The sequence below is a fragment of the Triticum urartu genome, chromosome 5A (assembly GCF_056163025.1).
Source record: "Triticum urartu cultivar PI428250 chromosome 5A, HENAU_Tu73, whole genome shotgun sequence".
Taxonomy (NCBI): domain Eukaryota; kingdom Viridiplantae; phylum Streptophyta; class Magnoliopsida; order Poales; family Poaceae; genus Triticum; species Triticum urartu.
In genome coordinates, this window is record NC_141877.1 from 586,317,815 (window position 1) to 586,331,057 (window position 13,243).

General features: G+C 46.7%; 1 protein-coding gene across 1 annotated transcript; it reads right to left on the reverse strand.

Moving 5' to 3' along the window:
- Nucleotides 1–819: 819 nt before the first annotated feature.
- Nucleotides 820–3,436, reverse strand: LOC147973090 (uncharacterized). Its single transcript, XM_087524290.1, has 3 exons — nucleotides 3,400–3,436; nucleotides 1,676–2,053; nucleotides 820–1,596 (listed from the first exon to the last, which is right to left on the reverse strand). The coding sequence occupies exons 1-3, from the start codon at nucleotides 3,434–3,436 to the stop codon at nucleotides 1,223–1,225; spliced, it is 789 nt and encodes a 262-aa protein (XP_087380416.1). The 3' UTR covers nucleotides 820–1,222.
- Between the last annotated feature and the right edge of the window lie 9,807 nt (nucleotides 3,437–13,243).

Here is a 13,243-nt window from a genome sequence, read left to right on the forward strand (position 1 = left end):
ACCATTTGAACGAGCAAGCCAAATGCAACCAAAGGCCACAAAATGCTAAAGAGCTATCCAATCTCAGGCATGCACAACTCCGTAATCACATCGAACGCATCATTGGCGTTGTGAAGAAGCGTTTCCCAGTATTGAAGGGTGCTGCACATTACCCAATTGAATTTCAACCTGATATTGTCATAGCATGTTGTGCACTTCATAACTTTATTCGCAATCATGAGGGGGGCGAACAATGGTTTGACCAGGTTGGCTCCAATATTGACCCAACACATATAGTTGATATTCCAAGTGGGGATGCAAAATACAGAAGTGATGTACAATCTCTCAATGAGCGGCGGGCATTGGGTCATTCAAAAAGGGATCAAATTGCTGAATCGATGTGGAAAGACTACTGTGAGTATCTCCAGGAGCGCGCTAGAAGAAATAGCACATGACTTGCGCAATTGTTGAAGCAAGAATAAAACTCATATGATCAGTAGAATCATTTTATGAAAAATTCATAATGTAGTAGCTTTCTCATTCATGAATAATGTACTTTACATTTCTATGAGTAGATATGTAATGTAAAATGCGTCATGTACCATGGAATTTTCTTCTAAAGACCTTATCAAATGCGCAAGGTCCACCAAAAATATTATTGCGCTATATATACAACTTACATATACTATCACCTACAAGCCGGGTGCACAAATAACATGGCGGAGGTAACAAAAATAAAACGACTCTAATTTTTAGGAAAGGAACTAGAGTGCCATCAAAATAAAAGTTTAGAGCTGAGACAAATGTATGCTGAGATATTTAGTCCAGGGTGATATTTATTTACAAAAACACAAATCTAAAGTAATATGAACCAATAAACCAATAATAGACTGTCAAATAATTTTATTTTTCATTTGAAAATAACTAGAACAAATTATTGCTTTAAATTTGACGGCCAAGCACTTGCTTGAGGATCTCCAGAACAATATCATGCTCCACTGTCATGAAGATTTCACGGTCAACTCTTTGTCCTTTCAGATACTCGATCATCTTCAGATGATCACTTGCTGAGAGATCTGGTATGGTCTTAAGTTTGACAATGCAATTAGCAATGCAATAAGGATCTTTGTCAGGATCTTTTTTTTTTCATCTGTGCCATTTTCACTTCTCTATAGCTCTCAATTTGTTTCGTCTTTACATCCACATAAGTTTTAAGTTCTTCTTTTCTAACAACAACCAGATCTTAAATCGCTGTTTGTTTGCCTCTCTTAGCCTTACCTTCATCATTGCCTTTAGAAGTCCTAACCTTTTTCATAGGTGGTGGGTCAGGAAGTGTGTTCATGTGTTCTATGGGAATTTGGCTACTGTTATTCTCCATACGTTCTGTGTTGTTAACAGGAAATACTTCAACATCCTCACCATATATGCCTTCAGTCCACTCGTAATTATGACCTTCAAAGCCTGGAGCCGGTAATGTTGGACTATGCGAATTAAGTCCAGCGGCATCTAGAACTTGTTGTGTGAAGCCTTCCCCTTGTGGTAAATTTGTAGCCGGACTGGACTTCTCTTCAACCACATCAGTTGTCCTCTTACAACCCTTCCCCTCCGCTGTTTTACCTAGGTACAGAGCAATAAATTGTAAACTACAAGCAAGCAAGATCATATGCTAAATTCATTACATGTGAAACCAACGTACCATCATAAATTGCATGCAAGTCATCATAGTAAGGGAAAGCTTTGTATCTCCACTTCTGTTGTTCTTTGCTCAATTCATCCCATTTTTCATCAATGGTTGTTGGCATTTTTGTATTAGGATCAAAACCGAAGCCACTCTTCTCTACAATAGATTTGACAATAAAATATTCTTTCTTCAACCACTGCTCCCTAAATTTTAGTTGATCAACAATAAAATTAGCTCTCGGGAACTGATTGTTCAAGCGTGTAGCCATGCTTTTCCATTCTTCTTTGGTCCATCCATTCTGACCACGAAATTTAACAGCATCTGCATACTCTTTCATCACAGAAACTAGAAGGTCTAATTGAGTAGTGGTCCATGATGCTCTGTTTTTCTTTTCTGCAATTGGGAAACAAAATGCATCAAATAAAGCGTTCAAATCAACACAAACATCAGGAAAATTGACAATAATACAATCACTCTCATCCATGCTTTTGTTCAACACACATGTAAGGGGATGACCTCTGAATTATTTTTGACGACATGTGGTAGCTCGCTGAAAAATATAGTGCATGGAAGTAGCACCGTAGTGTAGTACTAGAATCCTATATACCTAAGAGATTCATCCCCACTATCTTATTTATCTCGGCATGCAAGCTATCCACGTCATCAAGTTGGTCCATCATGTAAATATGCTTTTCCACTATCTCTTTATGCGCATGCTTCCACTAACTCTTCATGCGCATACAGTCTCATACGAATAATCATTAACTTTTTTTTCATGCAATCTCAAGCAGCCACATCATTCTAGGTTCCTTTTGCTATTTGTATATGTCTTGACATCATCCGGTCCACTCCAGATGTACAGCGCAAGTCCCCTCCAACCATTTGGTTAGAGTTCACATGTTGTTAATGCGTTCTTCTGATTCTGAAAGCCTAAATGACTGTATTTTTCTCATATCATTCTCTTGCGCTTGTTGTTCATGTCTCTTTTTCTTCCCACAAGGCAAAGAGTTGTGTTATATCCCTTAGTTCCCCCGAACCTCCAGTCTTCCAAGCAACCTTTTAATCCTAATTTGATTCCATTGCGTACAAAGAGGTAGCTCATCAAGTTTTTTAAGAATATACTGTTCAAATGCAACCTTTTAATCCCAATTGGACTCCATTGCATACACCCAAAAACAATAAACAAAGCTAAACTTCACCTAACGGGAAAGCATGCATGGTTCCGCACCAGACAAGACAAACAAAAATAATTATGGCTACATGGGCATATCTTCCAAAGTAATTCTTTACATATACTTATACTATGTTTCATAAAGTTATTGCATTTTTACACATAAAATTGTTTATTAAAAGTTCCCGCAGCAACGCGCGGGGTATCAATATATGGATCATTTAGACTAATTATAATTAGCGGCAGCGACAGCGGCGGAGTAATTAGGCAGACGACGACTGAGCAATCTGAGGTATAAAAACCTTCGTAGCGGCGCCTTCACTGATCTCAAACGCAACAGCAGCTCGCTCCCTCGGGTTACCCGTGTGCATCATACCAGACTTTATAAAGGAGAAGGCGCATGAATCGAACATATAGATTTTGGCTCAAACAAGGATTCATCCTTTGGAGATAGCAAGAACCAAATAGATCTAGTGCCCTGGCCTATTCCATCTCGGGCGGAGGAAGGGTCCAGCAGCCGGCGTGAAGATGTGGGAGGAGCCAATGAGGGAGGATGAAGGACACTCACCTTTGGTCTCTCCGTTGCCGTCTTGTTGTTTCCCCATGGCTGACGAGGGAGATACCTCCAAACACGACAGGGCGGCGCGTCGGCGGCGTGGTAGGAGCGAGTTGTTGAACAGAGAGGGGAAGGATAACGAAGGAGGCCCTTCTTTTCGGCTCTTCTGTTTTTACAAAGAGGTCTGAGGTTCTTTTTTTTATGCAGAGAAAAAACCACAGTTTGGCCAATACTACAGTATTAAAACCATAGTTGTTATGGACTACCAAACAGGTCATTGTAAAAAATACTATGGTAATCTCAAAAACTGTGGTATTATCAAAATACTTAAAAAATACTTTGCTATCAAACAGGGCCTAAGTTGATTTATTCCTCTATTTTTTAAGAGAATCGGTTAGAGATGCCGTTACAATATTAACATGTTCTAGGCCTCACCTGTCGCCGGAAGCCGTCGGTGAGGGTCCCCATCCCACCGAAGTAGAATAGGGCAATGGCCGGATGACGCTGCGGCACCTCACCGAAGTGGACCGGAGTAGTATCAACGTATCTTCACATCTTATCAGTTAGGTTTTTGTTTGGAAGAGAGAATCCAGAGGGTCGTAGTGGTCTTTCTAACTTTCATATCCAGCGTTTGCAAATTCCTCCCAAAATACCACTCTAGAACACGGGAACTCCAAAGGAAAAGTACAGCGAAAGCTTATTAATTCGCCCTTGCATTGTTCCTGTATCAGATTAGGAAACCGGTGGTGCGATTTAGGAATTTTAGCCAATTTATATTTGCATATTTATTCTAGATACCAGAAATACCGTATGGAGCCATGGTGCAGCCGCACCTACGCTCGGTACCATAGATTCTCTGAGAAGTTGTATAGGGATTTGTGCATGATACCTACTGTAAAGAATGGTGGGAACAATCAAGAAGCGTTTATCAGGTCTACATGGTACTGAGCATGGGTTCGGCTGGACCATGGTCCTAAAACGCACCTCTCTTCTAGATACCGATGTCGATCTTCGCTGAATAAAATAGTTGTGCGCATTGAATGATTTAAATGCTGGGATAAGGCTCCTTTCATTGTAAAATATTTTTACAAGTTGTTGCTGAATTTTAGCTAGCCAGTGATGTAGATGCATATTTCACGCAAGATTAAAATAGCTCGGTCCCCTACCACGAGCAGGAAAATGATAATTTCCACTCGCTAAAGTTGGTAAAAGACCGGACTAATTTCTGTACTTGATATGTATCATGGTTCATAATTACCCTGTACTTTGAGCCATGAACATGGCAGGGAGATAGATGAAAAAACTTCACCATGTGCAATTTTATTTCCTTGGGGCCGTGACCACTAGCAATATATAGTAGTATCATCTTTGCCATTCCCTTCTTGAAAGTAGGTTCACACACATGCACACACACGATTATCAGAACCCATGATTAGCAATGTTGTGATCTTGCGCGAACACACGTTTAGGACCTTTTGTTCGGTAAGCGTGTGTAGACAAAATCACGCGAACATCGTGCACGCAAGCATGCTTCGGAACGAGTGGCATCGTGAAAATATATTTAACAAGGGTAGGTGCAGATGCATGTTTGGCTTGCCTGACCGGGGTCCGTCCAGGAATAAGATTAGCCTGGTTGCAGCCTGAATGCTATTCGATCAGTTCATAAAGCACACACGCAGAGATGAGAAACCAGCTGCGCTAAAAAATCTGTGTTCCATCACGTAACCTCAGCCTGCACAGCCTTTGTAAGATGGACGCTGAGATTGGAGAACACTTTGCACACGATCGAATGTGATTTGGTTGACATTGCCTTGAAGCCGACTTGGCCCTTTCCAAAACAAAGTTGCAAGGCTCGCCATTTGCATAAGGAGCAGCTTATCTTTATGTACTTAGCGAAAAAGTGAAATATAGCAGCCCGAACACAGGTGTGTGAAAAAAGAGACAGGAGCACCACGAACACAGGTGTGTGAAAAAAGAGAAACCAATAAGAGTTTCTTTGGATGGTCTGGTGTTACTATGGATGGGTGTCAAAAAATAGTTAAAAGCACATGGGGTTTGGAGTTTAAATAAATTGTTCCTTTAGGCTCTTTGATTCTGTTCTGTATATGTTAGATTCTTATAGTTTGTTGGGCAAGACTGTCAAACCGCAAGCCATGCTCGATCATGAAACTAATTCACGTCACTGATGTTAACGGTGGATTTGGGTCGAGCCATCTATAAGAAGCACCACATATAGATAGAAGTCTATTGTGTATGTGGTATCGTACATGTGCCTTATTCAATTTAGATGTTACTCAGAATGAGTGACATATATAACATCTACCACACCTGTGTTCTTGTTCACAACGTATAGCTTCTAGTTCACTACAGCCGTTCTTCAGCGTGGTACTAGTTGACTGGACATGGTTTGTAGGACAAAAGAGTTCGGTGGGCTGGGCATGCTGGATTTGGAAGACTTTGGGCGGGCAGTCCGTCTACGCCTCTGTTGGAAAAGGCGATGTCTGGGAGGCGCTTAGGCACACTTAGACGCTATGTGATGGCTAAATGCCTCGCCTAGAGCATAAATGGAAGTCTAGGCAGGGTAAGAAAGAAATTGTCTATCCAAGCGAGAAATCATGTCATATTGCACTGATATGCTAAACGAGCCATATTCCAATGGTAGTAGGTGGTAGTTAACTTATTTATGTGCCCTAAGTTAGTATCAACACACATATAATAATTACAAATACACCCTGACAGTAAAAACTATATTATTGCCTAGGTCACGCCTAGGGCACTTACGCACCGCCTAGGCACTAGGCAAGGGCCAACCGCCCCGCTTACACCTACCGCTTTTTCCATCCTTGGTCTACGTTGGTCTTGGATCAATTGGACGGCTCCTGACAGGCAATGGGCAGGGTCCGATCTCCCTTGAGATCACAAAGACATGAACACTTTCAGGGCTGCTACTACTATCATGGATTCACTGTTGGCAATGGGTCAACGAATCCGCAACCTTGTCGAACCTTGCTCTGATACCACTTGTTAAAATTAATCCAAGGCATATAATTGATCTACCGAGGACCAACCAATCACACGAGCACGACACCGAGATTTGTTAACGAGGTTCACCATCAATGGCTACATCCTCGGGGCCTCACTACGGACGCTCCTCTCCATGACACCACTACAATATCGCACTCTGGCCGCCCGGGCGCCGAAGCACGCCGTCTTCTTCCTTACATGCATGTGCTAATTATGTTGGCATAGATTAATTACATCATGTGTCTACGCCTCATTATATAAGAGGCCCGAAATACAAGTGTCCTACTTGGACATGACTCCATATCCTGTGCACACATCGTATGACTCCGAGTCCAACTGTAACCTAATTTATAAAAATATATTCAACACAATTCTAACAGATCATGCACAAGGTCACGGGGGCATATGTGTATCTGGAATAATGGAAGGTAGAGGCATTCATCGATTTATTCCTAGTGCGGGATAAGCATCTGGACTGAGACAAGCACATCGACGCACCTCTAGCTACTACAATAGGTAGAAATTGCAAGCTCGGATTATCATTGGAACTCTTCAATTTTGTCTTTCCATGAAGAGCAATGAAGAGAGAGGTCCTCAGAATGAGCTACCTCGATGGCTTGTGGTTTGGTCGTTTCTGCCGAAGTGGCTCTAGAAGAGAAGGTAGGGAGAGAAGGGGAGGATGGTGTTGTAAATAATATCGATTATCACATGGAGTTATACTAGGCCCATCCGCAAGGAATCATGTGAGCACGTCTACATAGAGGTCCACGAGGTTGAGGATAAACATGGTTGGCCAATTGACTGGGTTGGAACCACGAGGAAATGAACAATTTACAAGAGCAGGCACATCAAGTACACTGAATCCAATGACCGGCCCACTTTACCGTATCATGAGGATGTGATGCATGCTAGTCAAGGAGGGACTCTTGAATCCAACAAAAATAATTTATTTATGCTTTGTGACACTAAATTACATGCCTGGATCTAGATTGAAGAACCCACCATGTGTCTTATCTCTCATAGACTCGATTCTAATATATCTCCGACATTTTCACATGTGCTGAATGAAGAGAGAGACATGCCGCATTTACCTAGCTCAATTCTTCATATGGGAACCTATATCAGCTCATATGGGATCTGTATGTATGAAGATATCTGATGATATCGTTCTTGAACATTTTACAAAAGTCATTCAGAAGTTTCAAAATTGCGCATAGGTATAATATATCTTAGATGCCGTCAGATCTGAGATACAACCACCTAGAATGTTGCATCACGGTAGCACCTAAAACTTGGTAGCACCTGCAATTTTCCTGTGTATGTATAGCTGTGACATGTCCCACTGAGCCAGTGCTTTAAATAAGCATACCTTTTGTCATCTACCAGTTGTACTTTTTTTTAAGAAACGGCCAGCATTGCCGACATTTCATTGATTTAAGCAGAAGGGAGAGTGACAAGGGGTGATCAAGTGATCAAGAAGGAGAAAATTACCACTGCCCCGCAAGTGGAAGGGAACTGCGGGTCCAAGATCGTAGGGCAATACTTTCACGTCACTTCCCCGAAGGGTAGCTCAATGCACTTTGCCCCGGCCATTCTCCATTGCTCCATGTCGCGCTTGTAGGCTTCAATGACGTGCCTTGCGTTTGCTTGCTTCCCTCTGAATGTGCAAGCGTTGCGCTCTAACCATATGTGCCAGGAGATGAGTGCCACAACGGTTTTTACACCCTTCCTGTGGCCTGGGGCGGCTGCCGCTATAATCCTTTGTGCTCGGTCCGTTGTTGCTGTTCCACTGCGCCAGAAGGCCTGATCCAGAGAGGCACATCCATTCCAGGTTGCCCCGCGTGCCAGACTTGCAATGCAACCGGGCACTCCCAGCAGAGATGTACTGAAGTCTCGAGGCTGCGCATGCACATCGGGCAAAAGTATCCATTGTCCCAGCCTCTCCTTTGCAGACGATCATTGCACCATAGTCTATCAAGGTGCAGCAACCAAAGGAACATCTTGATCTTGCACGGCGCCCAGACTTTCCAGATGATGGATTTGAAAGAGGTAATCTGTCTATTGCTGAATTGGGCATTGTACGCTGAACTTGTTGTGTAGCAGCCTGAGGCGCTGAGCTTCCAGGTAATAGAGTCTTGGGTTCCTGGGATGAGCGTGAGGGCAGCCTGCCTGATCTCCCTCGCAAGCTGCACCACCTGCAGTGCAATGGCATCCGAGTCACCTCGCCTCAAGTCCAGGATCCATCTGTCGTCGTGCAGCGCGTCCTTGACCGAACGGTTCTTCCTGGTTGATCTTGCAAAGAGAGTAGGGAAGGCTTGGCAAAGTTGTCGTCCACCTAGCCATGAGCAAAACCAGAATGACACCGTCGCTCCGTCGCCGATGGTCACCATTGTGGATGCAGCAAACAGGGCCCTGTCCGAGGCATCGCAGGGCGTGCCCGTTCCAACCCAGGGCCTTTCTAGGTTCTTCCAGGATTGCCATAACCAGCACAGACGTAGAGCCCTGGCAAAACAAGGAAGATCATGAATGCCGAGACCACCATACTGCTCAGGCGTGGTCACCGTGCTCCAGCCCACTTTGCACTTTCCACCGGACACCTCCTCATCTCCTGCCCAGAGGAAACGCCGCCGTGATTTGTCTACGTCTTTATAGAACTTCTTTGGAACTCGAAGGGCTGTGAGCGCAAAGGTGGGAATGGCCGAAAGTACGCAACGTACTAGGACACGCCGACCAGCCAACGGCATTAATCTGCCTTTCCAACCGACGAGGCGAGCCCGGATCCTGTCCAGAATGGCCTAAATATGTACTAGTCTAATACGCCCCATCGTGATTGGGAGGCCTAGATATCTAATCGGGAACGCCGTCGGAATGCCACCAAAGTTCTGAAGAACATCAGCCATGTCTATGTCTTCGCACCTAATGGGAGCCGCGAGAGATTTTGAAAGGTTGACCCGGAGTCCCGTTGCATCGCCGAAAAACCACAACAACTCAACAAGACTATCTACTTCTTGACGTGCAGGGTTGACGAAGATGATGGCGTCGTCAGCATATAAGCTCGTGTGCATCCTTGCCGCCGCACCCGGGATGGGATTCAGCACGCCCGCCCTAGTGGCCGCATCCAGGAGGCGATGGAGTGGATCTATGCAAAGGATGAAGAGAAGCGGTAAGAGGGGATCCCCTTGTCGGAGTCCACGAAGATGGATGACGATGTCTCTTGGATCGCCGTTGAGAATGCAGGACGAGGTGGAGGAACATAGCAGCAGGGCGATCCAATCCCTCCATCGGGCCGAGAAACCCAGCCTTTGAAGCAATTCTAATAGGTATTCCCATGATATGCTATCGAAGGCCCCAGCTATGTCTAGCTTAAGAAGAAGTGCTGGAGTTTTGTTTCTATGAAGCGATCGGACAGAATTCTGCACGTAAAGGTAGCTGTCATGGATGCATCTCCCGCGCTGAAAGGCCGTTTGAGCAGGCGAGATAATCTTGTCAATGATGGCCGCCAATCTCATGGATAGCACTTTTGTGATCAGTTTGGCAATGGAATGTATCAGGCTTATAGGTCTGTAGTCGTTCATTCTAGTAGCCCCGTCCTTCTTGGGAATGAGGGCGATCATGGCTGAGTTGATTTCAGCAAAATCACCTTCGGCTAGGTTGTAGAAGTGATCAAAAACTGCCATGACGTCATTCTTTATGGTGCCCCAGCAAGCTCTGAAGAAAGTTCCTGAGAAGCCGTCGGGGCCTGGCACTTTCTCTGATGGAGATGCCATGATAGCAGCCCAAACTTCAGGTTCCGAGAAAGGATTGTCCAGCCCCTCGTTTTGCATATTTGGCATATCCAACTCCTCCCAGTTGATGGAGCACCGCCTTTCCTCCTTTTCCCCAGCAGATTAGCAAAGTGGTCGTGGGTAATTGCTTTCTTTTCCTCGTGCGCAGTGGTTGTACTCATTTCTGTTTGCAGGGAGTGTATAAAGTTCTTCCTCCTTCTGGAATTGATCTTTGCTTGGAAGAAGGCCGTTCGTGCATCTCCCGCCTTGAGCCAGGTTATCCTTGATGCTTGTCTTTTCCTTGATCTCTCCACTGCAGCCAGTCCAAGGGTACTTAGTTTTAGTTGTTTCCTTAGCTAAAATTCCTGTTGTGTCAGTCCTCTTTTTTCTTGAGCTACATCAAGTCTCAAGATTACTTCACACGCCAAGTGGAACTGGACCTTTGCATCGCTAAAAAGAGTGTTTGCCCAAATTTTGAGATCATGCGTTGTCCTCTGCATCTTCTTCTTGAGCCTGATGATTGGGCATGTGTGGTTAACTGGGCGCTGCCAAGCTCTTTCAACTGTTTCCTCAAAATGAGGGAAACGTGGCCAGAAAGACTCAAAGCGGAATGCTGCTCTTTTGCGTGGCGCCGCAGTGTTTGCAAGCAACAGTGGGCAGTGATCTGAACATGCTGTTGTCGTGGCCATCAACATAAAAGAAGGGAAGAGGGCATCCCATTCCGAGTTGCAGAACACTTTGTCAATGCTAACCATCGTTGGGTTTTGACTCTCGTTTGTCCATGTGAACCTCCTATTTTTGCATTTGATATCTCTTAAGCTTGCTCTGTCGATCGCTGCTCTGAACATGCCCATGATCCTCCTGTTCAGGTTGAGGTTGTTCTTGTCGCGGGCTTCATAGATGATGTTGAAATCTCCGTTTAGAAGCCAGGGTTCTCCTTGTGGTGGTGCAACATGAGCTATTTCAGCAAGGAAATCATCTTTTCTCGTGTCGTCCACTGGTCCGTAAACAGTTGTGAGCCAGGAATCAAGTCTGTCCTGGATCAAAGACACTTTTCCGGTGATTGAGAAGTTTCCGACTGCATGTGTCACGAAACTAACCATACTCTTGTCCCAGAGAACATCAATTCCTCCTCTAGTGCCAATCGCTGGAAGAACGGCGCACCCATCTAATCTGGCTCCTCCCAGCTCTCTAACAACACTGGGCGTCCAAGATTCTAGCTTAGTCTCCTGCAGGCAGAGAATGTTTGCCCGCTGCGCTTCTGCTATCTGTCGCACAGTTGTTCGCCTGGCTGGTGTGTTCAGTCCCCTAATGTTCCAGCTTAAAATTGCACACTTTGTACTACTCATCAGGAACATAGAACATCTCTAGAAGTAGCAATACCATCGACGAGTTTCGGCAGCTAATATCATTGAAATAGGAATGTAAATGCAACTGATACACAACCATTCTAGCCTGGGGGTGTCGTCGACCACCAATAGGCCCTAAATCTCGACGACGAAAGCTAAACCACCTACCACTACTGATACAGAGATGAACTAAACCTAGCTCGAGTCGGCCTACTGCCGGCCGCTGTCGAAAACTACTACAGAGGAAGAGGAGCGCTAACATGACTACACTCCAGCCTCCTCGGCTTCAGCTTCAGGCCCTGCCATGCCCACAGCCACGCGTAGCGCCTCCTTGTTAAGCCTGGTCAGCTTGGTGATGACGTTGATGTCGTCGTCGGAGAGCGGCTCATCGAACCTGCGGATGGGGGCTTCAGTCGCCTTGGCAGTCATCTTCTCCTTTGGACCCAGTAGACCCAGGCCCTTCACCAGGCGTAGCGTGGTGCGCTCGGCGACATGTGTGGTGTTGTTTTGAGCAGCCTGACGAGCACTTCGGCGCGGGGGCGGCATGGAAGTTGCTCTGGACTTGGCCGAGGCAAGGTACCTCCTGGGCGGTGGCAGTGGCAGCAGGGCTGGTGCGGGGCTGGTGAAGAGATCTCGAGCAGCAGAGCCAGGGTCTTGAAGCTCTAGGTGGCACACTTGCTCAGTTATTTCTCCGAGCTGCATTTGAACTGTTGTTGCAGCTGTGGGTGTTTTGCAGTTGAAGCTTGCAGGGTTGTGGGATGGCCCGGACAGCGTTGGCTCGAAGTGATCCGGACCGGCCATCTGAACATCTTCATGCTGCCCTTTCTCTCTGTCAGAGAACTCCAGTGGCGCGGCCAACACAGCTTCAATCTCGGCGTCGAGGTGGGCAGCGTCAGCCTTGGCCGGCTCCATGGCGGTGATCGGCTTCTTTGCTTGGGCGAAGAACTGATCAAGGTCGTCGTTGAGGGCTTCAGAGCTGAGATGAGTGGGCGGAGCTGGGGCGGCCGCGGACGTGTCCTGTCTTGCACTCTTCTTGGGCCCGCGGCCGCTGGTCTTGCGCCTGTGACCGTTGGTCTTGCGGCCCTGTCCCTTGGAGCTGCCAAAGCGGTGACGCGTCGGCGGCGAGCGGCTGCGGACACGGCGCTCCCTGGACGAGACCTCAGCCTGAGCTTGGTGGCCGCGCCCGCGGCCCAGAAGCGTGTCCTTCCAGGATCTTCTGCCGGCCTCGTCGTTGTCGGGGTCACGCCTTGAGCCGCCGAGGGGCAAGCCCCGACATCCAGTGTCCACCACCGGGGCGCGGGCCTGCCGCCTGTGCAGCTCCTCGCGCTGGCCATCCTCGACGTGCATGGTCCAGGTGCCGGGGTAGGTGCGCGGCAGTGCGTCATCGTCGTCGGTGCCGGAGGATGGCAGCCCGCTCTGCGCGGAGTGGGAGGAGCGCAGGGACCAGTCTTCGATGAGATCTACGTGGATGAGGAGGTCGAACCGCGTCGGGCCCGAAGGAGGCGCCACCCTGCGGTCCGGCAAAGAGAAGCCAACCATCTCCTCCACCCGACCGGCGCCTCGCAGAAGCTTCCAGTAGGTGTGCCTAGTGGGGATGAAAGACATGTCCCACACCCAGACCCAGCAGGCAAAGTCTTGGTGTGGCCGCGCTCCAGCGTGTGGCTGTCGAGCCGATCGACTCACACCTTGTCGCTGAGCACCTCCTGCGCCCCCTCGATC